The sequence below is a fragment of the Leptosomus discolor genome, chromosome 8 (assembly GCF_034619465.1).
Source record: "Leptosomus discolor isolate bLepDis1 chromosome 8, bLepDis1.hap2, whole genome shotgun sequence".
In the NCBI taxonomy this organism is placed as follows: domain Eukaryota; kingdom Metazoa; phylum Chordata; class Aves; order Leptosomiformes; family Leptosomidae; genus Leptosomus; species Leptosomus discolor.
This window is the reverse complement of record NC_141398.1, coordinates 432,082-457,025: the sequence shown is the minus strand read 5'-3', so window position 1 is coordinate 457,025 and position 24,944 is coordinate 432,082. Positions and strand designations below refer to the sequence as shown.

The 24,944-nt window shown below is 43.5% G+C and overlaps 1 protein-coding gene across 1 annotated transcript in view; it reads right to left on the bottom strand.

Annotated features, from left to right (window-relative positions):
- Nucleotides 1-2,004: 2,004 nt before the first annotated feature.
- The window catches only part of DOK6 (docking protein 6), a 243,584-nt gene continuing 220,644 nt past the window's right edge, over nt 2,005-24,944 (bottom strand). Inside the window, exon 8 of the mRNA XM_086469280.1 lies at nt 2,005-2,144. Within this exon, the coding sequence (XP_086325406.1) occupies nt 2,005-2,144 (140 nt within the window). The remainder of the gene's footprint in view (nt 2,145-24,944) is intronic.

Sequence of the window (24,944 nt, the reverse complement as noted above, 5' to 3'; positions counted from 1 at the left end):
TGCGTAACGGAATTACACCAGCAGACTATCTACCCTTTTGTATCACAATTTGCATGTAACATTTGCAAACTGGAAATTTTCCCAAAGCAAAATGCCAACCAAATTTTTTTCTTAAATGAAAGTGTGAATGAATCGTCCTTGATGGGCACCGCTCAGAGAGCACCATAGGTACAGCTCCCTGGCAGCACGGGAGAGCAGTTTTTCATTTTAGCTCATCAAAATACTCTCTGTAGGGAGCGTTCTATTCCTGAGTATGGCAGCACTGTGAGAAGGAAAAGAGGTAGTGAATGAGACAGGGAAAAAGAGGAAAAATAAGTAAAGCTGGTTGCGGTGGGGTAGAAGTGTTGAATTCAAGTGGATCACAAAGCTTCTGTTCAGCAGCTGTTCACTGAGGTGTAGAAAGCTGTGAGCCTGCAAGGTCTCTCAGCCTGGAAAATGGTTGGAGAAAAGCTCGACATACTGTATTGGTAAATGTTTAACCAAAAGCAGAAGTTTCTTCCATACTTTTTAATACATATATATATATATATATATATATGTGCATATATAAAACAACCCAACAGCACTTTTTTCAGTTAAATTATGGTACATAAAACTGATTGTTTCATTGGAAAAGAGTCTATGTATCTCCTCCTTGATGCGCTTCCTCAACCTGTCCTGAGATACAACTAATGAGACGAGTCCCTCTGGTAATTATAGCGATCATTTTATACAGTGAAGAGGACACAGGGCTGCTCAGATCGTAGCAAGAAGGCAGATTTTTCTCCCCACAATTTCGAATATTTCAGGGCAACGTGAGGAGTACATAGATATGCAATATCACTTACAAAAATCTCTATGTTCAGAATAGATAAAACTTGTTCCCCACCTACAGGTATGCCTTCCAACTTATTCCCTCATTACTGATTACAAACACACCTACTACAGTTCATTTTTTAAAGACGTCTTCCAAAGACAGAAAGTTTCCATGAGAAGTACTCATCCTCCTTTTCAAAGTAAACCAGTGCTTGACACATAATCATACAAGATACAATGTGCATCTAAAACAGAAACGTAAGAAGGAAATGGAGAAAATCAAAGTAACTCTGACCAGAAAGACAAGACCAGAGCTCAGCTCTACCGTACCTGGCCCAGCCGTGGCACAGGCGGTCACCAGCCGGGGACGTGGCCCGCTTTTATTTCTCTGAAGAACAGTTTTCCTGCTTTTTGAAGTTAGGCTTGCAGGCATAGTTACCTAAATAATTTGCAAATAAGAAGACTTCACAGTAGTTCTGAGGACAAGACTGTGCTGCTGACAGGGACGTTCACAGCTTTCAGGAGCGTCACGAGAATTACGCGTGTATTCGTAAGGGATGAATTTGTGCCGCAGAATTTAAGATTAGAGCCGTACCAGGCAGTGACCTTACCTTAACGCATCAAACTCTACTCCCAACTCTACTCCTATGTCTGCTACCCCAGCATCAGCACACCCCCAAGCCCCGCCGAGGGCAATGAGCTCGCTCGCCTGGGTCTGACGGTGACCCCGCAGCGTGGACGCTGTGCCTCGAGCTGGCGACGCTTCGGCGACTCTGGCAGGAATCGGTGGGCTGTGGAGAGGTGGGTGCAGAGCGGCCGGGCTGCTGGTGGAGGCGGGCAGGAGGTCCCCGGTGTGGAAAGCGTAATCACGATGGAGCCCCAGGGCAGGCCTTCTCCGGTCATGCAGAAACCTTCACACCACAGTTTGGTTTGTTTCCATCACTTTCTCACAATACGAACGTGTCCCACTCCCCCCCACCCCCCCTCCTTTCTGAACGTATGGACAAAAGGAACGGCAAAATAAATAAAGACTTAGCCTCTGCTTTGGGGAAGCCGCCTCTCCAGGGTTCCGCACGGCGGTGACCCGGCCGGAGCTGGTAGGCGTCAGTTTTGACAGCAAATGGCGGGTGCGGTGGGGGCCAGCGGCTCCCCGGCCCTGGCGGCAGGCTCCAGGCTGGACTGTCTCTCTCGGCCGGCCGCCCCCGGCCATCATTGCACCAGGCCCGAGCCGTAGCTGAAGGCGTAGCTGCTGGCCAGCGAGAGGGGCTGCTGGTGCTCCTCGCCCTGCTCCGAGGGGTAGCTGGGGAACGTCTGCGCCCGGGACACCTTCGCTGAGCCGAGGCCGTGACCTGGGGGGACATGGACACAGAAGATGAGGCTTTAACGTCATTTGGATGCACTTGGGGCCTTTCGCCACAGCCTCCAACGGGCCGACATCATACCGCCCCACGTGCCGGGCTGCCACGTCGGGCCCTGCTGGGCTGCAGGGGAGGGTTCGCCCGTGCCCGAGGGCACACGTGGGGGACGGGTGCCCTGCGAAGGTAGAAGGTCCTGGACCCAACTCAGGCACAATTCATGATCAAAATTTTAGGGTGGTTTTAAATTGCAGAATACCATATCTGTGTATTTGCTACTCTATAAATCTCAGTTGTATTTGTTAGTAAGAGCTGATAAAGAACTAACGCGCCTTTCTTATCTGAAGCACTGCCTAAGTGGTGGAAGCAATGCCGGCCATTTCAAAGGGATTTGTCACACCAACACCACTTCACGTACTTACTGTCTGTCGAATGGGATGCCAGTTTGTCAGGCAAACACAGCATCATTTTCATTTCAAAGTGAACTGGAGGGGGGACATGGTCCACACGGCGGAATACTGGTTGGGAAGAGGATGCGCGAGGTTTTTTTCTCAGATGGGCTTGTGAGTCTCATATAACCATGGCTTGTTCACTCGCAGACAGCGAGGTGGGAAACCAGGGGTGAAGAGCCATTAAAAAGCCAAAGACCAAACTCAGAAGATGACTCCTACGACCCAGTTCTGTAACATGATCGTTTTCCTATCTCAAAATTCCCTTTTGAAATTGAGATTCAGTTAGCAACAAAAGGTTAATTTCCAAAGTGCATATCTTCATGCAACGTATATTCTCCATTTTTTGGAAACTTATTTTGAAGCCTGGATTTAAAATGGTTTTGGACAACGCTTTTAAAAATGTCTTTGAGACATGTATTATATGCAGGAATGCGAAATCGTTTTTCCTTCAACCACAGAGATGTTACAGAATACCTGTAACAGAGCACAGACTCGAATGCTGAAGAACTCCATTCATGCTGAAATGTTTCCAAACAGCTAGGAGCCTTCCAGACTGTCCCAGTAGTGCTGGAACCAAGACCTATGTTCACTGGGTTTGGAAAAACTGTGTCCGTATTTGGAAAAGTTTGGCTATATCATGTTACTGACTGCTTCATGAAAAAAATCATGATCCCCCTGAAGATGAATCTATCAGAGCAATACTGGGACCAAGAGAGAATAAAACCAACAAATGAAAAACAGAATAAAAGGAACATCTCAGTGATACGGGAGACGATAAAACCAGACTGAATTCCCAGTGGCACGTTAATGGTCATAAAAATACCTTTCATAGCAGGACCAAGCAGGATGAACTTTGTACATGTCCTTTAACTATTCATTCACTGGGTTAAATTGACATTGGCTACCAACTTTTTTTGACCAACTGTTAACCACGATACCAAGTGTGGCCTTCATACGTTTTTACTTTTATTTGGGATCTGCATCACAATTGCTGTCAGACTTTTTTTTTAATTTAATGCAAACCTAAACATAGAAAGCTGCATGATTGTTGGTTTTAATTTTGTGTTCCAAATCTGCCATTTTTCCTTCTAAGGATGTAAAGTCTTGTTTTCTTTTTACCCAGAAGCTAGAATCATATATATTTGAAGAGCCACGGGGAACTGCTAATCCAGCTATGTGATCACCTATGTAAAATTTTTCTCTTTCTTACCAACAAAGATAAATAAAAGATGCCACGGTACCATTTTCCTCCATTCTCTTTACACATTTTATCCAAAAAGCGTAAAACACACAAACAGTCCCTGTGACAATGAGCAGGATAAAGACACTTGCCAACCAAGGGAGCTCCCTAGATTGAGGCCTTTTGTATCACACGCTGTATCTCACAAAATTAATTTCAAATTCACTTCTGTAGAACAGCGCAGCTTTAACACAGCAATGAGAGTGCCCCTACTAAACTAATTTCTAGCTAAGGTATTAAGGCAGTTTCCCAGAATATAGAAGATGAATTTGAACCTATTAAGGTTAAAAAGGAAATTAAATTCAGGTTTTCCATTTCCTGGATGTAAGCCACAGCTGCTAGCACATCCCTGACTGTTCTTTTAAAGAAAATTTGTAGCTGCTAAGTCTCACAACAGGGTTGATTTTAGCCATTCTGTAACCAAAGGGTTAATAAGGACAAGTGACTTCTTCCCTGACTGCTAGGACATGCAGTCAGAGAGAGAGTGAGTCAGATCCAAAAGATTAAATACCACACTGAACAGAGCCAAAAGATCTAAGACATCTGGTCGAGGCTCAAGCCGAACAGTATGACATCGATCTATGGAAATAATAATAAAAAGAAGAGAGGACATCAGTTTGAATGAAATGAGAAAGCTGTGGGTAACAGAGAACTTGTGAGTTTAGGAATGAATGGCTCTAGGCAGTACGTTTACTTCTGACTTTTTTTAAAAAAGCAATGAACTACATTAATATATTTAAATAAAATAAATCAAAAAGATAATGGTGGTAAAATAATGAAATAGTCCAATGGTTCCAAGTTGGCTCAAGACTTCTAAGTAGCAAGTTTCCAAAATTTAGGCTTTTGTTCAGCTTTTTTTTAAAAAAATAATATCTTCTGTACTGGAAATTCTAAATGATAATCCATTATTTTGTTTGCATTCCTACTAAATATTATTTTAATAATCATACCACTGATCAGCCTTATGGAGTCTCAGGTACTACTGCACCATCTCCACAGTTACGGTTGATGTCTAAGGATTTTGAAACTAAAGACACAGGAGAAGTTTTTGCAGTAAAAACTTTTTCTAAGCTTCCTGCTTCAACAGTATTTTCTGTGTCATATTTGGGTCTTAACAGGCTAAAACAGAGCACTAAGAATGCTGTTTGTGGATGTTGCAGCAGTTTGGTACCACAAATCACAGCTGCTTTCAAGAACACAAACCCAACTCTTCTCTACAGTTCTTTGGAAGCCAGCACAAGATGAATTTGATTAACACACACTTCATGACCTGAAGACACCAGCAGAACTGGGGGAGGTTTTTTCCTGTGGCTTATATCAGAAATGTATTTTTCTTTCCTGCTCTAGGACAAGACCTTAGAAAGATAAGTATTATTCAGCCTACTTAATCCTTTATTTAAATTTACTCTTAGGATCATAGAATGCAATGACGCTGTAGTCCAAAGCAATTAGGTATGAATGATTCATCAAGATAATTTAATGTAACCTGGCAAATTACCCCAAAATTAGATTTTTCCTGATCTTAATTATGTTGGAAGCAGAGGCAGTATACACAAGGATCCTATTTCATTGCACGGTGCTTATTTATAACAATTCTTTAGAGGAAAAACCCAGCGGTTTCCTAGTAACAGCAGAGATTGATGTACGTATAAGTACATCGATCACAACTTCTAAAGAGAAAACTTGCAGTACTCAGCTAAATGAAATGAAAAAAAAAAAAAGAGAAGAGATCCAGGGATAAGCTTTAAAAGCTCCCTTACTGCTGCTTCTTGGGAGATGCCTCTCTCTGTTTCAGAGCCAAAATGCAAACTCTTAACCAGAAGGCAGGTGCTAACGCTCTTTCTTTTCTAAATGAAGAACAGATCATGCCTTGCTTTTCCAGCACAAGAATTCAAGGGACTCTCTCCTCTGCCGTTCTGTGGTTAGAGCACTTGTCTGTGACATGCAAGTCCTGCGTTAAAATTCCCCTGTCTGTGGGTCAGGTTCGACATTACACCTTCTGTAATGGAAAAATCAGCTGAAAACGTTCCCTTTCTGCTTTCACCATCCCTCAGGCATGCCACTGCGACCGGGAGGATGCCTGGCAGCGCTCTGGTCACCCGGCGTGCAGGAGCCCTGCCAAGCGCAGCGCCGGCGCGGCCGAGCAGCTGCGGTGAGAGGTGGCCGGGTCTCCTCAGCCGGCCCTGGTGCCAGAGGGGCTGTGTGGGGCGATGCGCCGGGAGCAGCACGCACCCAAACGCGATTGCCACTCCTCTGATGCAGGACCACTTCCGAAACCCTGTGATGAAGTTTGGCTAATACAAGTGTGTATTTTTGCAGGACAATTATTAAAAATTAATAGAACCAGCAACTCCTGTGTTTCAGCTGCTGTCGCAGGCCTTTTAAGTATCTCATATCAGACAGTCAGTAGGTAAAATAAAGAAACAGACTTTTGCAGCCGCACAGCAAGCTTTCTTCTGGGATTTCTTAACCTCTGAACAGACAACATTACAGACAAAATAATGTTCTTCTAATGCAGTTTTACTTTTCTAGGTAATAATAATAAACTTTATTTTTGAAAATAAATTCCAGCATTTCCATTCCCAAGATTACGAGCACGAAACTGAAGTCATTAAACGAAAGCCAACTGGATATCTTTATTAGTATCGTGTTTTGTACTTGGGAGTGCTTTGAGACTTCACGAGGACGAGAGCTCTGTGATTGCTATAGATGTTTCTATAAACGCTGTAGAAAAACACGGTGGTTCAAAAGAAATGTCTATGAATCAATTAGTGCAAGCTAAGACCAAACAAAGTGAATCAATTGTTCCACTGTAAAACAATCTTTTCTGTTTAGAAATATGCATCGGAAAATTCTGTTGTTCATAATAAACAGAACAGCCTGGGAACCAGCGAAACAGAGACGATGAGGCTTTTATCCACAAAGGATGGAGCAAGGAAGTGGAAAAAAACCCAATTAGCTAACAGATGTTTCAGGAATGAAATGTTAGTAAGGAGGAGTTACTTGTATGTTGTTTCCTCACACAATTCTCACCGGACAATAAATGCAGCCCTTCGGCCAGAAAAGTTCACAGAACTTGCCCCAGCCTTTATTCCAGATTTCTGTTCTCTAAGGACTTCCCCAACGGCGGGGAAAGCTCCCCGTGACGCCAGAGGAGGCCGGCAGACTGCGCTGAGGGCAAGGTGTGGCGGGACGGGTGTCTCCAGGTGCTTCACCCCTCAACGTTGTTTGCAGCCCCTCTGCCAAGAGACAGGCCAGAATGGGAGAGGCACTGCAGCACTGCACTGAAAGCCCACTAGGGAAAAGGAAACACTTATTGCAAGAAACCGGATTATTATCACTGCTTATTTCAGATGGAAGCTTTTATCCTCTAAGAGCTTTTGTTGCAAAGAAAGAGAGTCCACATTTTATTCTGGATAAAGGAAGTGTTCCTCAAAAAAACCCCTACTACAATCTCAAATCAGTTAAGTGGCTATTATTGCATCAAAAAGGATACTTTCATTTAAGGCAGAAAATAAATGATTGCTGTTATCCTATTTATAAATTTATACTGGTTAAGATCCTGCCAGCTCTCCGTATTGAACATACAGTGTCTTCTATTGAGCTGCTGATGACAAAGCAGCTTTTCCTTTCCTGCTGTTGGATGACTGGAATAACTGAAGCCGAGTTTCATAGCAGGACAAACTGCTACAAAGCAAAACATTTATTTTGCAGTAACGATGCAGTTGGATCGGAGGGGCATTAATTGGCACAGCAATTATTATGCTGTCACTCACAAAAAGATGCAACAGAAGGGAGCAGATGGAAACTGATAAAGAGCACAAACTACATTACAGCATATTGATTTCCATATACTTATTGAAAGTGAAACTGTGGGCCTGTTTCGGTTCCAAAGAAAGAAATACAAAATTTCCCTCGAATTTAACTATAGTTGGAATTGAAACTCCAGAGAGCGCAGCTGGGCTCCAACATTTGCATTTTCTAAAATAATTTTGGATTTAATTTCATCAAATATTTATCTTTCTGAAGGGAAAATGAGTATCAGGAAACATAATTTTGAGACAGATTTTTAAGATAATGGTTTAGTTCATGTATTATAAATAATTTTGAATAAAAATAAATTAAATTGATGATAAAATACATAAGAAATTTATTGAGAATGAATGTAACCCCCCCCCGAGATTTGAAAATATTTCCTTTTTTTTCTCAATTGAAAAGCATTTTAATTCTCATTAGAATTTGAAATTAAATTAGTAATAATTGTTGGGGTTTTTTTTTTGGCCAGCATCAAATTAGTAAGTATCTGAGTAGAATACTCTTGATACAGAACCCTATCACTTTCCAGAATTGGGAGACTATTACGGAACTTAGGAATTTCTGGCCTTGTCATCAAGTCCTCCGCTAGAAAAGAAAAACTCTACATGTACACGCAGAAAAGGTTGAAGGATTGGCAGTTTAAACCCAGCACATTTACAACAGGTCCAATTTTTGAGTCTTAAGGAAGAGGTTTTCAACTTTCCAGTTTTTGGCACAAGAATGGCGGGAATTTATGAAGAGCACATCCACGTGTCAACATTTTGAAATAAAGGAGAAGCGCGTCCTTGGGGCTCTGCAGCAGTGGGAGCTGTGTCAACGCCTACGAACGCTGTGAATTGCTCGTGAACGCCAGGTGCAGAGAAGAGTGCCCTTGCGTCCGTCCCCTACCTAAAAGAGCAAGTGTTGGACAGCAGCACCCCGGTGACAGAGCTGAAGCACGCCCTGACCAAAGGCGCAGTCGGGTCGGCTGCGGCTGGGAGCTTCCAGCCGGTGTTCCCCAACGCTCGCTCCCCGTCCGCGTCCCCGGGCCATCGCACGCTGAGCGGCTCCCGCGGTGGGAACCAACCCGGCGCCAACCACAGCCCTCCCAGAGACTCCCAGCTTGTCCTTGCCCTCTGCTTTTAACTGGTGGCCCTTTCCCGTTGGGGGCTTTCTCCTGCAAAGTGTCTGTTCATCCACAGTGCCAGCTCGCTACGCCGCTGCGGGTCTGAACAGGGAGGAGACCCACACAAACACGACCGCGTCCCGCGTGCCTGGACTGCCGGGAGATTAAACCAAAGGCAGGATCCGGCTGGCGCAGCCATTCCTTCAGTGCTGAGCCTGCATGCAGACGGACAGCAAGCGCGCGCGCGCTCGGCTTTCTCCCCCGCGTACCCACCGCAGTGGTCCTTACAAAGATGAGCTGACCTCAGCCTTACAGCCTTTTCACACCGCGCTCGTGCTGCTGTACGAAACCAGCCTCCCCTCTCCCTTGGTGCCGAGTCCAGCTCCTCACTATGCCAACGCCGGTGAAGGAGGCGTAACCATGTTCTCACTTACACAGAATTAGGCTAAGGTCCAGCTTCGCTTCAAAACAAACAGAATTCTCCAGACGAAAACGCTCAGACAGAAGGGCTGCTGAGTTGGGTTTCACAGATTCTGCAGAAGCAGAATTTTCTGCAGTGATGCTTTCAATTTCTAGTTTATCGATCTTAAAGCATTTATCAGGGAGCCCCGATCTATGCGAGCTCTGAGCAAGCAGTTGGGATGAATCAATTCCAGACCCATCTTCCGACCCAAACTATACTCTCTGATAAGATGCAACACTTTATTTGCAGCCATTTTGCCTTGTGAGAGAAAACAAACTACTCTGTCTCAAATAAAGAAAACCTTCAGCTGTTCTTCCTGACTGGCATGCTGGATTAGGAGAGCTGGCGTTTCCTCTGAATCATTAAATGGGTGGTACAATTTGTGTGTGTTAGAGAAGTGGCTATGGTCAAGGATTTTGTTTGATAAAGAAACATACAGGCACCATGACCTGGAAGAAATGCTTTTGAGAGGAATCGTGTGCAATTTTAATACTGACGTGTCAAAATACCAACAAGTTACTTAAGACTCTAAATAAAACCCTGAGCAAGGGCCCCAACAAAGCTACTTGAAAAGGCTGACTACTTTGTACAGGGTGGCTAGCACCCCCGGCCTAACCAGAAACTAATATAAAATGTCTCCACATAAGTTGTAAAATTGAGGTTTATTAGGAGAATAACAACTCCTTTCCTGAACTTTACGCCTGTCCAAAGTAAACTACAATTATTTCATTTACCACAGATGTAGACAGACTGAGCATTTTTATACAAAATGGAAGCAGTTTCATTTTCCTATTGAAGCTCAAAACTTTATGAGCTTTTTAAACAGAAACTTCATGAAACTGAGACATTCCATGTTGGTAACACTAAGAAAAGAAAAGGGTAGAGGAGAAATTCCTGCAAGCAACAATTTCTTTCACTTCAAGGAACACCTGAATCAGATAAGAATGCTGATAAATTATAAGACAATGGCAAGAAATAAGAAGAATGCTCTGATCCCAAGTACATGTGGGAAAGGCTAAAGTAAGGGGAAGAGAAATCAGCTAAGGAAAACTCCAGCAAGAAAACTTTTTTCAGTCTTTACAGTACTTTGTGTCATGGTGACATTAGAAACCAACAAAAAGAAACAGTCGGCAAAATTACCCTGCTCCTGGAATAACTGAAAAGTAGGATGAATGTAAAGCTAGTGAAAAAAGAAACAAATGTGAAAGATAGACGAAATTCTGTGGATTCAGCTACTTTGTCTCAAGTAATGACTTTCTGCTGTATTTAAGCAGGCAGAGCTACACACCTTGCTGTCTTCTGCTTTTGATTCCTGCACAGAGCAGCAAGTCATTATGAGAGTCAACTGATTGTTGATCTCTGTGCACAAACATATTTCGAGTATAATTTTCTTTTACACTCTTGAAAATGACATCTACCAGAGTAATTTAAAGTAGGTAGCTATGGAGGCAGTGTTACCACCATGGTTTACCAACCTGTTAGCTCACTGTTCACTTTTCCCTTCCTTAGAATGTTTTTGTTGCATATTTATTATAGCCAAACTAAATGCCCACTCAAAATCACATACCTTGTTAAAAAAAATCAACCCCTAAATCTGTTACAGATTTAGCATGAAGCATCTTAGTAAAAAATGCAATTTCATACATTGCGTATCACCATTAAATACTGACTGCATTACAAATCACGTTGGCTGTCCCCCTTGGATACACTCTTCCACAAAACAGTATACGGGCCTCATGCCGTTCTACTGATACCACAGAGGTGAAGTGAAACAGTGAATTTCTAATTTCATGTTAGAGTATCTAAAGCGAAATGAAGGGAAAAACTACTTACGTTGATGAAAGGTGTGTAATGTGAGGACAGCATACTGCCTTTGAAAACGGGATGCTACTGGAGACTGACTGATCACTACTGCTCAGTCTCGTGGCTGTTACAGTTCTGCTGATCTTTAGTGTGGCCGATATTTCCTGTCCCAGCAGTATTTTCATTATAAACACTCCATTCACAAAGATTTATAACTAGCCTATAAAAAAAACGCCATAAACTGAAACTCAGCGCACGAGGTCTGAAGTCAGAGAGCTTTGGTCTGCCAGGATGGAGGGAGTACGTTTTTCACCAGATTTTTGTCTAAGTAAAATACAGCTTTGACAGGAACAAAAATAAAAAGAAAAAAATCGGCAGGCAGTATAGTTTACACTGCTTGACACAGTAAAAGATGCGGACTAAGGGTTTATGCCACCCCAAATGGATACCTATTCCACAAATACTGATTTTAAAAGCTCACTTTATCATGCGAGTATAATGTGAGAACTAAACACATACAAAATACAAAGTCAAAGACACTCAGGTGGAGTGTGGTGACACAGCCGAGCCCTTCCTTTGGCACTCCCGCCTTCTTTGCACACCTGAAGAGCCAGGGAAATTGGGAGATCAACAGTAACAAAACCAACCCTTATCAAAAACAGAGGAACAAAGCAGTGAGCCCGAACCCAAGACCCCTGTTCCGCCCGCTGGGCTTTCCCTGCGCCGGCGGCCGGGCTCCCTCCGGGCTGCGCAGGGCAGCACAGGGACGCCGGGCTGTCGAAGCCGGTGCTCGGCTGAACCCGCACCACTCTGACGTTTCAGCGTCAGCTGTGACTCACGTACCTCAGCGTCCTGCCTGAGCTCTGCCTGCGCTCCCCACAGCGCAGGAGCAACCAAATTCACCACCTCCTTTGGTCACATTCTTCTGCCGTGTGACAGGGCTCGAGCCACCCATTGCTGCGCTCCCCTACAGGCGTTCAGGGGCAGAAGGCTGTTCTAACTGCAGGCAGCGTCCTCCAAAGACAGGGAAAAGCCCTGCACTCTAGTCAAACACCCTTCATTCGAGGAACTCTGTATTTATGGTGTAACACGGGGAATTAGTCGTGCTTACGTTCATTTTGCGGCGGAGGGTGGTTTGTGGGAGGTAACAATATAATTCCCAGTTTAATGAAATGAGTTATTTAAAACCAACTAAAGATTTTCCATTATTTTCTTTCCTGTCACCCATGAACAAATTCCAGAGAAGATAACAGGTCTCACACTAACACAGGCGGCAATGAAACACAGCTTTGAGAACTTCTACCTTTCAAAAGCTGTTCTGTTTTTCACCCACTGAAAGCATTTATTAAACCATTTGTTATTCAGATTTAAGCTTTCTATGAAATAGCTTTCTAGGAAATTGTCCTTAGAAATATTCTTTAGAGGGTCTTAATGCTATTTCAACCTACAACCATATAGTAACAGTAGATGCCATGTAACTGTGAAAATACTGCGTTAGCTGATAATTAGCTCCCTGGCAATGATTAAGAAGCTTCCTCAAACACCTGGAGACAGGAAAACACACCTCTCCATCAGTTCCAAGGAAGAAAGGACAATGTTCTTTTTAAAAAAAAATCTGAAATTATAGGCTTGTCTTAAATTTAATTAATAAGATGTAAGACTGCAGGCATCTTACCTAAAGCGTGAGGTTGCTCGACTCTTTAAAATAGGCCTCACCTTTCATATGCTTGCTTAGAGCAACCTAAAGGGACAGACTGATCACTGAAAAACAGTAACTACAGATTTCGGAATGCTCTGACACTTTGCCACCAAAATAACAAAGACAACCTGCTGAACGACACGGCGCCATTCAGTATGTTTGTAACTTAGAGATCTTTCTTAGACTAAACGCCTCACTGGTGCCAGCCCAACGGGAGCATGACGAGAGCTAACTGTAAAGTTAGACAAGTACCAGAGACACACCGTTCTCTCACGGCGGAATTGTAGAAATATGTGTTAAACCTCTCCCTCTTCCCGCTACCGCCTTTGCAGTGCAAACTCAACGCACACACCTCCGGAAGCAGAAAACCAGCCAAGAGTTTAGAAAAGGAGCAGTAGAACAAATAAGCTCATACAACAGGAGAGAATCTTTCGGTTTAAATGGTAGTATCATTATGTGTTTAACGTATGTCTGTAAGATGAAGCTGTAAAGCTCTACCAGAAAAGTATTTTTCTAGTAAGGAATTTTGCAGGCTACCAATATGCTATTGTAATTTAGGATTTTGAGTGTATTTTATACGTTAGAGAGGAAACTTAAGCTGAGATTGAGAAGACTGACTAGAAGAAACTAGTATTTTTTATATTTATAGAATTTTTATTTAAGTTTTGGATATTTCTCAAGCATTATTCCATCCGCCTCAAGCAGACCTCTTGAATATTTTCTGAAGAATAACAACTTGATGCTTGCTTTCTTTTTACAGGATTTAGTTCAGATTTCTCACATTAGCAGTTCATTCAGGATAACCCAGGCACGATTCACCAAAACAGAAATAAATCCCTTGCCTATCTAAAATATCTCAGGGCTCAAACAGACAAGTTACAGAACAGAAAAAATCATCATTAATAGGAGATCCATGTGGTAAAATGATGTAACTTGAGCAAGCCTGGAACAAGTATCTTGGCGAAGCCCACCCTGAGCTAGCTCAACAGACGTGATGCTAACTGCTGACATGGTAACAGCGACCATCTCCAGTCGGCGGTATTCAAACAAAGATCTAACCGTCTCCATGCCCTGTTCAGTGTCCAGACTGAGAATTAATTTTTTTTCTGTGAAGAAAGATCATATTGTATTTTTTAAAGTTAGTTTAGTTATGACCATTAAACACACCACTTATCTCCAGTTAGCCAAGTATTCTCTTGAGATAAATCGACATGCGCTGATCTGAACTGGAAATCAAATTCTACAATTTTCGGATGAGAAACATACACACTGTACACAAAAAACACTGAAACAGATTTTATGACAGATGCTTGAGGATACTGAAAAATTCTATAACTAATAGGAAATTGTATAAACCTAATTCTGGGGACAGATACGTCAGATATCTTGCACGTTTCCATGCCTTCTCCAGAGGCATTTGGCTTCAGCCATTGCAAGTGGCTGAACAGTTTATTGGATGCTGTAGCTCTAATCCAGCAGCAAAGCTCCTACGTTCCTTCCCAAAGCTTGGCTTCTGTGCAGGCACTGAAGGGGCTGGGAACAAAGGAAAGGTTTCTGTCTGTATTGAGTGTAATGGCACTTGAGTTCTTTTGTTCCCTGCACATATTACATATATAAAATATGTGGAAATAAGGCAGTTCACAGAGGCTAAACAAATTATTTTCCTCTATAATTTATTCTCTAAAATAAATAAGTTCATTGATTTTAGATTATATAAGTTTAATTGAAATAAAGCAGATGCCTAAAACATCAATGAAGCACTCAGGAAAGTTAATCCATTTTTCATGACTCCATAAATAATTTCTTCTAGCTGTAAAAGCCTTCAATTACCCACCAGGAAATAAAAAACAATGGCCATAATTCGCTGAGGGATGCAAGTGATGTTCTTTTGCTTTTTTCCCCTGAAAGGAAATTCACTGTGATTCAGTGTCATTTCCACAGACTGGTGTAAAGCTGGAGGAAATGAGTGGAGGCAGATCTTGTAAGGGGTGTCAAACTGCTCGAGCTGCCTGTGCCTGGGGATGGGAGGGGTCCCTTTTTCTTTACTCTCCTGGATGACAGAAGAAACAGCTTAAGCCAAAGCACCCCCCTTACCAAATAAGCAAACAAACAAATAAATAAATAGAATATGAAAACCAGCGGTAACAGTAAGACACACTGAAATTGCCACCGATGTGTCTTCTCTCTAGAAATCTGTTATTAAACTCGTAAATATCATGTCCTGTGCTTTGCCTTCTCCGCTCCTCAGCTCCCTGAGGCTGTTTTTTTGCTGGTATCCCTCTGGTGGCCCCTTGAACCCCAGAAGCGGTAAGAGCGTGTAGCAGCAGTCCCTTCAACAGATTTCCCTCTATCCCGCTGCCAGGAAGAGCCCTGGCCAAGCCCAGCGCGCTCCGGCACACCGTCCGCCCGCCCTGCTGCGGCCGAGAGCCACCGCCTCGCCAGCGACGCTCCCCCTCCCTCCCGACTGCCCGTGGGCCGAGCGCTACCGAAGCAAGCGAGGAAACGGAGAAAGCGCCCACAGCCCACGGCGGTGACCGGCAACCACACTCAGAGCAGGACAAAGGGATTACACTCCATACAGACGTCTGGAGAAAAGCGTGTCCTGCACTAAAGCAAGGCGCTGTCCTGACGGCGACTTCCCTGCTGGCTTTGACTGGAAAGAGCTGTAACGCAGAAGTCCCGCTCAGCCAGCGTCTGCAGCCGTGGCACACAGACAACAGGGCGAGGTGAACCAAGATGGAGCCCACAGGATGGCTGAACGTTAAAGACACCGCCGTTGGGTGGCAGCTTAGCTAAGAGCAAGACGGGTGGCACGGAGCCATCAGCAGTAGAAGGGAAAAAAAAGGAACATGAAGGATGCGCTTCGTCACTTCCAAAAGAACTCTGGGGAACTTCTTGCGTGGGGCCAGACCACCCGGTGCTCCAGCCACTTTCAGCTACCGGCAGGTGAAAGGCCAGGCAGCCCTTTGTGTATCGCTGCTCAGAAGACACCAGGACACAAGAGACTGAACCAGCTTTGCCTCCCGCCACCGCGGCTCCCGGTGCCGCCTCTGCTCACCGGAGCAGCTGATAACGCAGAAGCACACAACGCGAGACGGCATCCTTCAGCCACAGGCTGCTCCCTCATGAGCACCGCAAAAGTGAGGGGCTTGCACGGACATGGCTAGGTTTATCAGCACAGCTCTAAAAGGAGGGAAATAAATCACACCAGTAGCTTTCCAGCAGGACAAGAATAGGCATTTGGAGAGATGGAAATCAGCTGTGATTTAAGAGGAAGTGAAAGTATAACTTTAGCAGAAACGACTCTGAAAGTACCACAAGTGATGAAACGCGATGACATATTTTTACATTAAGGCAAAACAGCAGCTTGCAAAACTGCACGGTGCAAGGTACTGGCTCCGGCTTGTGAGAGTAAAGCCAAATTAAAATTAAACATATACATCCTCTATTTTAGGAGCATACTGAGGACAATTTTAAGGGGAAAAAAATAACAAAAAACACCTAACAAAGCAATTTCATGAAATAAAGAAGAAAGCAAATGGCTTTTCCCAGTTACTTCCAATTTATCTCTTTATAGCCTCCTCCTCCCTGGAGCAATAATAATTAAAAATCAGTAATTGTGAGGACTTTTACTCATTGCTTGTTAAACAGAATAAAGCAGTACAGAGGAGTCCTTAGCTGAGTCCTCAAGCTGAGCTTTGAGATAACTCTCATAGAAAAGGTATGCTGTTAACTACAAAATATAAATGATTTATGTCACAAGAAGAACAAGAACTAAAATCTTTTATGTTACAGCTCACACCAGTGATGACTGCACCATCCTCATTACTCAGGACACTGATTCTGCATCATAAAATCACCATATTTACATCCCGCAGCTAGAGCTTGCAGTTAAAATAATTTTCTTTATATAGTCTTGCAGCTGCAGACATGAGCACTACGAAGGCACAAAGGAGGGACTATTACATCTTTCTTGAGAGCTTTGTCTCTCACAAGACGGGATCTTTGCATTCTTTTAAGATTTTCTATGTTTCTTCAGAAGTGGGACAATGGGATCCAGGTAACAACAGCCAGCTACTTCCACTTTTGTCTTTATGACAGGTATTTAATGAAATACAGGAATGGGTATAGAAGCCTCTAAAATAGCTCAGAAACAGATGTACCAGCTCAAAATATCAGCCAGTCAATACTCAGTATTACAATCCCTGGCTTCACAAATTCACTTTGAAAGGCAAAACAAAATTAAACAAACGTTTCTACCTGTTCGAAGAGGTTCATGAGAACAATCATATGCTGAATCAGGAACTTTTCTGGGACATGGAATCCATCTGTCCATCTACTTCAGAGGATAATCAGGAACTGAATTTAAAAGACAACTGGGGAGCTATCTGGGTTTTAGAAGACATTCAGACCTGCTGCTGAAGGCTTGGAGACCATACGCTTTGCTCCTATAAATGCGTTTTTCAGAACACGCCTGGGGATTTCAGCAGAGGCGATGAGCAAGGGGGGATCCAATTTTTACGTCTCTGGTAGAACGGCTAATAGCAATGCCCAAGGCAACTGGCCTGCCATGATGGATCGCCACTGAACTCCCACTGTCAGAGCAGAACCAAGGAAGCAGTAGCAGCGTGAGCACGCCCAGAAATGTTGTGTTACTGTTTCTACCAGATAGCTATTACTATTCCTCGCTTTTAAAATTAATTGTCTGGAAAAAGCAGCCAAGATGTGTCAATGCCTTGAATTTCCTTTCCCCTCCAAAGCAAGGAAATTTAAAAAGGGAAGGGAAGGGGAAGGGATGTGATTTTTGCTTCCCTGAGTGTCGCCCTTTGATCAGGGACTTTACTGCAGTTGCTTCTGTGACTTCGCACAAAATCCATACCTTTCCGTTCTTTCAATGCCCTATTTTTGCCCAACAAGAACCTAATATCTATATGTGTAACCCACCAACTAGAAGCCATGAAACAGAATAGTTTGAAATTCTGAGCAACTGAGAGGATCCGTCCCTTGCTCAGCCCCCCGGCTGCAGTAGGAACAGGGCTGGGAGGGTCCCAGCTCTCGGACCTTCCCACCCAGAACGCCACGCAGAGGCTCAAGTGCTCTGCGGGAACGGCGGCCGCTCCGGCACCCGCTTCACCCCTTGGTGCCTGAAGGGAAGGCGCGGCGGCGCCCGTACGGCACTGAGCCGCCACCTCGCCAGACACGGCAGGAGAGCAGAGCCCTCGCAGCAGGACTTGTCCGCGGGGTGATCTGCTCCAGCGCCGCTGGCTGGGGTACTTGTTGGAATCTTGTCCCCCCGCCTCTCTCACGTCTGCTATTAACTTACTTCTCCCACTGTATACAACGTTTAATGTTAAGTTAGGAAGGGTTTGGGTTGTTTTTTTTTAAAAACAACCAAAACCCAAAAAAAATTTATTTCCAGATGCTAGTTGTTTTACAAATAATTTGAATTTGCCTTACTGTTCATTTTAGATGTCAAAGTATTTATATATTCAGCAGTTCCATGAAATGGAGTAACTTCACCCTTCTTGACCGCATACATATTTCTCTGCTTATTTTAAAGAAACCTTTTAAATTCTTGAACTTCAACATAATTCAAACATACACTTTTGCTCTGATAAATGAGAACCAACTGGCATTATAACATTTGTCTTTTCTACACCGTAGCTGAATAAGAATTGAAAAACTAGCCAATGATAAATGACCAAAAAAGGGCATATTTGACTTTTTAAAATTTGGAGAAATAATAATTTTAATATTAAACTCTTATTTTTCATTTTCCCCCCAAATATTCCCAAATCATTCAAATACTGCCAAGCAATAGATGATGGAAAACTGTTTCTGATGAGATGATCAGATACAACTGAGTTTTCCCAAGGATTCATGCAGCCCCTATTTCCATATTTCCATATCTCGTGTTCTAACTTCATCAGCAACATCACGCACAAACATTTTCAATTAAGCATTACAGAGCGATCTGCAGAAAATGAGTAATTTAATATCAACAATCTTAAAAATATTCTAGTAGATTTTGAATATTTTTGATTTTTACTGTTTCACTGTTTTTTGTTATAGGCTTTATTTCTATGTTGGATTTATTTCATATACTCAGGTAAAAAACCCTCTTTCTCTATTATGTGTTCCTCAAGTGCTCACACATTTAAAAGGAGACTTGATAAAAAAGGATGCTTTATAGAGCATATACTAAATATTATTGAAGGAAATGAAGAGAAATATATGGAAGCAGAGTATGCTGGGACACACCATTAACCAGTTTATCGCCTCTAATGTGTCTAGCTGGACTCCTTTGGCTGTTTACCTACCTTAGAAACTCCAAATAAACCCATTTTTTCACACTGGTGCTTTATCAGCTGCAATACCGTTGCTGTTTAAAAGATTTGAATACCGCAGCTCCACTCACCACAGCTGCTGCCTCGTGAATGTCCTGCTGTCACACGAGAAGCTAGCACACCTCCTGAAAACAGTGAATATTCACCAACTGTACTACGATGCAAGTGTTTTTCACGCACCAGAAGAGCGTACCCTTTGGATATAAAGCATCTGGATGAGAATGATCCGCCTCACCTGAAAGGTGGAACTTTTTTTTTTCCTCACAAAATTTAATTTCGTGATAAAACGACAGCGCGTTGTATTTCACATTCTGCTGTACTTTTTGGCTGGTTGAGTTTTGCTGAGGATAGACCACATGTCACACCTCCCCAACCCAAAATCTGATGCCTAAGCAGACATAGGTTAACTGTTTCAGATAAACCAGAGGTGCCCATGGATTAACAATGACCTTCCAGGTTAGAAACCGCAGCTCTGGTTTTGCTGCTTCTCCTTATGTCATGACTGCTCTTTGATAGTCCCTCAGGAATGGGACAGCTTACACCACTGTGGTGCAGTTTCATACAATGGTTTAGATCTTGAATTTCTGAGAGCTGTCATCTCCACTTCAAATACCAAATTCAGAAATTCTGTAAACAGAGTTAAAATACTGACCACAGCACTAGCAAAGATATTGCAATCTTGTACACTAGATTTCAGTCATGAGAAGATTTGTTGGATATGAAACTGCAATAACACTCTTTGCAGCACTCACTGGCTGCAACAGACAAAAGACTACAACTCTAGCAGAACAACAGGTTCAACCCCAGTAAGAAACATCTTTTTTTAATTGGTGTTAACATTAAATAGACTGCACCAATTAAGGAGTGAGATCTAAATACACAAGTTTAGGAATATTGTTCCAACCAAGCAGTTTTACAGCCAAGATATCATAAAAGTAATGCAATGTAATTAAATAAGCAGCGGTCAAAGATTATCAGCTTTCCAGCTGAGCCACCGCAGTATTGTCTTTGAACAGATCACACACAACCTCCCTCAAATAAACTAACAAGCCACCAAGGGAAGGGTTTCACCCTGCACACTGTCGTAAAATGTACAATCAAAGACAAGCTACATTCACCAGGGGGCAACCCAGCACCTCCCCACAGGAAAAAGGTTCTGCTTTATAAATATTCACATATAGGTGAGCCAGCTGCAGTCAGATCCTCCAAAGCTCATAAACAGAACAGCAGCAAACATGGCAGCTAAGTTATTTCCAAGTGAAACAAATTGAGCTTCTCAGAACAAAAGGAGACACCAATAGCAAATGCCTTCAAGGTTTAAAACAGCATAGCAGCATTTAAAGCCTTTATTTTCTTTATTGTTGCAGCTATCTGTAAGAACAGATGGTTCCAAAAGACGTGTTTCCATTCAGGCTTCTGCCGTACTGTATTTATGGGAGTGTATAGTCACAAGACATATGCCGCCCAGCTTTAGGCTGTGACTCATGCATCTCCGGAACCGGATTAGGTGAAAACCTTTTGCAACATTTAAGAAGTTGCTAGAATTTCAAAGGAATGTAACTCCTGCAGCTTGAAGCACTCTGCCCTATTTCAGTAAGAATAGCTATACCTGATATTCTGTCCAGAAGAACACGGAAGAAGGACGAGCAAGTGGTTCCTGTAGATCCAGGAGGTAGCCTCTGACTCGATTGTCATCGACAAAGACCAAGGAACAAATCTCACAATCCACAGGAGTAATGAGAAGAAACAAGAGCACGAAATCTAGTCCTGAAGTCTCATTTCTGGCTGCAGATCTAACGTCTGATCCATAAAAGTTACTGGCTCCCCTCTGCAAAAGCACACAGGGCCGGCACACGCACGGCGGTCTGTGCATACAGAACAGCCACAAGCGCATTCTGGTGACGCTTTCTCCTCTCAGCCGCAGTTCCTGAGCGATACTTTGTGGAACCTATTAGTTCTGTCAGAGTCCTTCTGGAAAAGGGTGGGAGGTGACAGAGAATTAATCAAAGACTTCTGCTGGCATTAATCCACTCAGGGGCTGAAGGCACACATCCTAAGGGCCGGAGCACAGACACCTACGTGCGGCAGCTGCACGGAGAGACATCTGTTCCGGAGGGATATAACCATCCTGTAACCGACAGGAAGAAGCAAGGAGGGAGGGAAGTGACCTGTCACTTGAGTCTCCGTGCACACTGCCAGCAAGGCTCTTCCCTCTCCTGCTCAACATTCCTCACTGAGAATCCTGTGACTGCAGCCAAACTTTGGGTTTGGAAATACTTAATGTAGGAAAGAAAAAAAATTAGATTTCCACACACCAATGAACCCACCCCAGAACAGTTTAAATGGGATGACACATTTAGGCTAACATGGGAGATCACCTCTGTCCATCCCATGCACCCAGTGCCGTGGGCTCCAGAGTCAAAGAAAGCAAACTAATGTGGAAAACAAAGCAAGCTGGAAAGCTTAAATGCAATAAAAAATATCCTTTACTCATCAAAGAGTGGAGAGACATTGTCATCCTTCCATGTGAAATAGCTAGAAATCTAAAGATTTTTTTTCTTTTATCCCTGGTTGATTCATTCTGGTTGATTTCCGCAGCCGTGCAGAAGATTCCTGCCTGATACGACTCTGAAGTTCGATGAATCACAGCTCGAAAAGGGGAAGATGTACATATGTTTCTATCATTGTTCAACGTACTTGACCAAATTCTGAAGTGAAGAATGTTTTCACTTTGGAAATATTTGAAAATGTACTTCTTCAAAAGCTTAGTTTGCAAAAGTGCCGACACTGTTTTGAGAGTCAGCAAAGATATTTATAGCCATTCTAAAAAAAAAAGGGCAACAAAAAAAAAGCAGCAGCTTGTTTTTATTTTAATACCAGATAAGCACACAGACAGCCCACACGGAGTTTCATAGCTAAGCTACTGACAAGGTGATTCGCTTCGACGGATCAGCCGCAGAGGCAGCTCGTGGCAGCCTTGCCACGGTTATTCAGTGCAGGGGGTGCAGGCCGGACTCTGAACTCATCTCACAGGCAGCAACGAACAAGCGTTGGTTACATCACATATACAACTGCGGGTTGTAACACGGTACTTATATTGTAGCCACAGCATAAGGTAAGATTTAGGGTCAGAACTTTGCACTCCTTTCCAGATACATCATACACGTCACGTGCATGCAAGGAATTAAATAACATATTCCAAAGAGAAGCACAGGTAGTACCAAACAGTTGTGTGCTCATATTGGAATTCTTTAATCTTCCCCCAATTTTCTCCCTGTGAGCTGTGAAAAGCTCAGAGAAAAGTTAATAAAGAATGCAGAACAAACCTACTATTAAAGGGCATGTGTCTTTAAACGCAGGAAGACTTTTAAAACTCATCTTTTAGTCCCTGAACTGAAATGTCAAACTCTTTCCAAACTTTTCACTTATTTGCTCAGACTTCCAGCACATACAACTATTGCAGACAGATATCAGACTGATGTCTTTTGTGCAAATCTTCCCTTAAAAAGTGGAGGAGAAAACCCACCCGTAGTTCAGAGCGCCCACTGAATGGGAGGGAACACTTTTCATTCACTCGGTCCCCACGTGCTCAGATGACTGATGCTGGTGCAGAAGCTTCCTTTCCTAACAGCAGCACCAGCGGGACACAATGCTACCCGCTCGTAAGGAGTGGGCTAGGGAGAATGATCTATCCGGGGTAATTCTGGGAATTTGGTGGGGGAGAAAAGTAGTCTGAAAAAAGTTATACATGTCTATAGGTGCTAAACCTATGCTGTTGCTGTATGTTGTCGGGGCTGGTGGCTGCCCAGGGACCCAGTTTAAAGGAGATTCCTTGACACAGAGGAGCAACAAAACAGGGAATCTCCTGCTCTTTCCCTGCGACCTCTGCTAGTTCAGGGAAGCAACACTGTACTATTTTCAGTGCCCTACAAGCCAAGCCGCCACTTCCCAACAAGGTAAAAGCGAGCCACTCAAAGACTTGTGACCACACAGAAAGAGTATTTGCCATTACTCATTTAGGCATCTCCACGATGCTGGTCACTGCTACGACCTAGCACGGCACTGCAGAAGGCAAACGGCTTGGCTGTCCTTTATTCTGTGTTCCCCCCATCCCAAGTCACCCCTTTTGGTGGCATTTATTTTACCAAACCTCACTCTCAGAAACTGAAATTGCACTGAAGTATGGTTTCCTGTCACAGGATTATTTTTAAAGACAGTGGATTCTGTGCCCCAACTCTTGCTTATGTCAAGGGCACCTTCAGGTCCTCCAGTTGTGTTGTACACTGAGAATCGGATCTTAATTCCCCGGCTCTGAAGCCACCCCGTGTTTAGTTAGGCCCATAAAAAAATAAATGGCCCTAGAAAGTGTTCTTTTTTGGTCACATGGCACAGTATTCCAGTTGGAAATGTGCTAATGTTTTCTAGGCTGCATTCTCTCACTCAGAGGTATGCCGATTCACGTATACTTCCAGAAAGAAGTTTAAAGTTATTAAATGTATTTAATAAGGAGGACATTTAAAGCAACCACTTTCTAGCATTAATAATGGGTGATAATTTGGCCATATGGCATCAGATACTGCATAAAACCACAGACTGACAGCATCGTAGTATCTGTATTTTTACAGTACCACTAAACAATCAAGAACCATCGGAGTGAGCTGTGTAAGGGAAAGCAATGAATGGCAGCACAGACGTTCCCCCCGAACACTCCCTGCCTGGGAACAGAACCGCCCCAGGAGCGGCTGAGGGAACTGGGGGTGTTCAGCCTGGAGAAGAGGAGGCTGAGGGGAGACCTCATCGCTCTCTGCAACTGCCTGAGAGGAGGTTGTAGGGAGGTGGGGGTCGGTCTGTTCTCCCAAGGAACAAGTGACAGGACGAGACGAAATGGCCTCAAGTTGTGCCAGGTGAGGTTTGAACTGGATATCAGGAAAAACTTCTTTGCCCAAAGGCCTGTCAGGGAAGTGGTGGAGTCGCCATCCCTGGAGGTGTTCAAAAAACAGGTAGCTGTTGCACTTAGGGACATGGTTTACCGGGCATGGTGGTGTTAGGTCAATGTTTGGACCTGATGATCTCAGAGGTCTCTTCCAACTTAATGATTCTATGATTCTAAGAAGGAGTATTTTCAACTTCTAAAAACGTCACCAGAAAATTAACGTCTCCATCCTGCTGTTACACTGAAATTATGTAAAGGAACCCAGCACTGCAGGTTTTATATTGCTAAGGAAACAGCAGTTTTCCCGCTGCCAGGACTACATGCAGAACTAAGATAAGCCTGCTCTAAGAAATGCCTACTTTCATGTCAAAATGCATAGTAAATCACTTTTCCAGGAAAAAGGGATTGGTGCTGCACTTGAGATCACCACAGTGTCCAAGAGCAGCAGTAAAGTACACAGACATGCATTGGAAAGTTCTTCCAAACAGTGAAAGTACTCACAGACACGAAACACAGCCCGTCTCACAGGCACTCTTGTTTCAGTCAGCTGAACGGTCTGGACAGAACGTTGTTAGTGCAGGACAGCCAACAACCCTGCTCCTCTGTCACAACATTTCAGTGAGTACAACTGAACTTCTCTCACCAAGCACGTCACCCTCACGCCAAGGCACTCCTTTGAAGTGGTCGCTGTCGATTGGGAAGGGGTTCAGCTGTGGGCGGACACACGAATGATTTGTACGCAGTCACCAGCGCGCTTTTCTTGTCAGCATCCTAGACAAACCGATCCGCACGGGTCTGATTAACAATGATTAATATTGAATCAAACTAGAAGCTGCAGAAGTTGCCTCACTACAGTGTCTCTGCTGCTCTGTAAGAGACTTAATTCGCGGTTTGTAAACAGTTGTGTTTGTGTACAGTTACACAGGAAAAAAATCT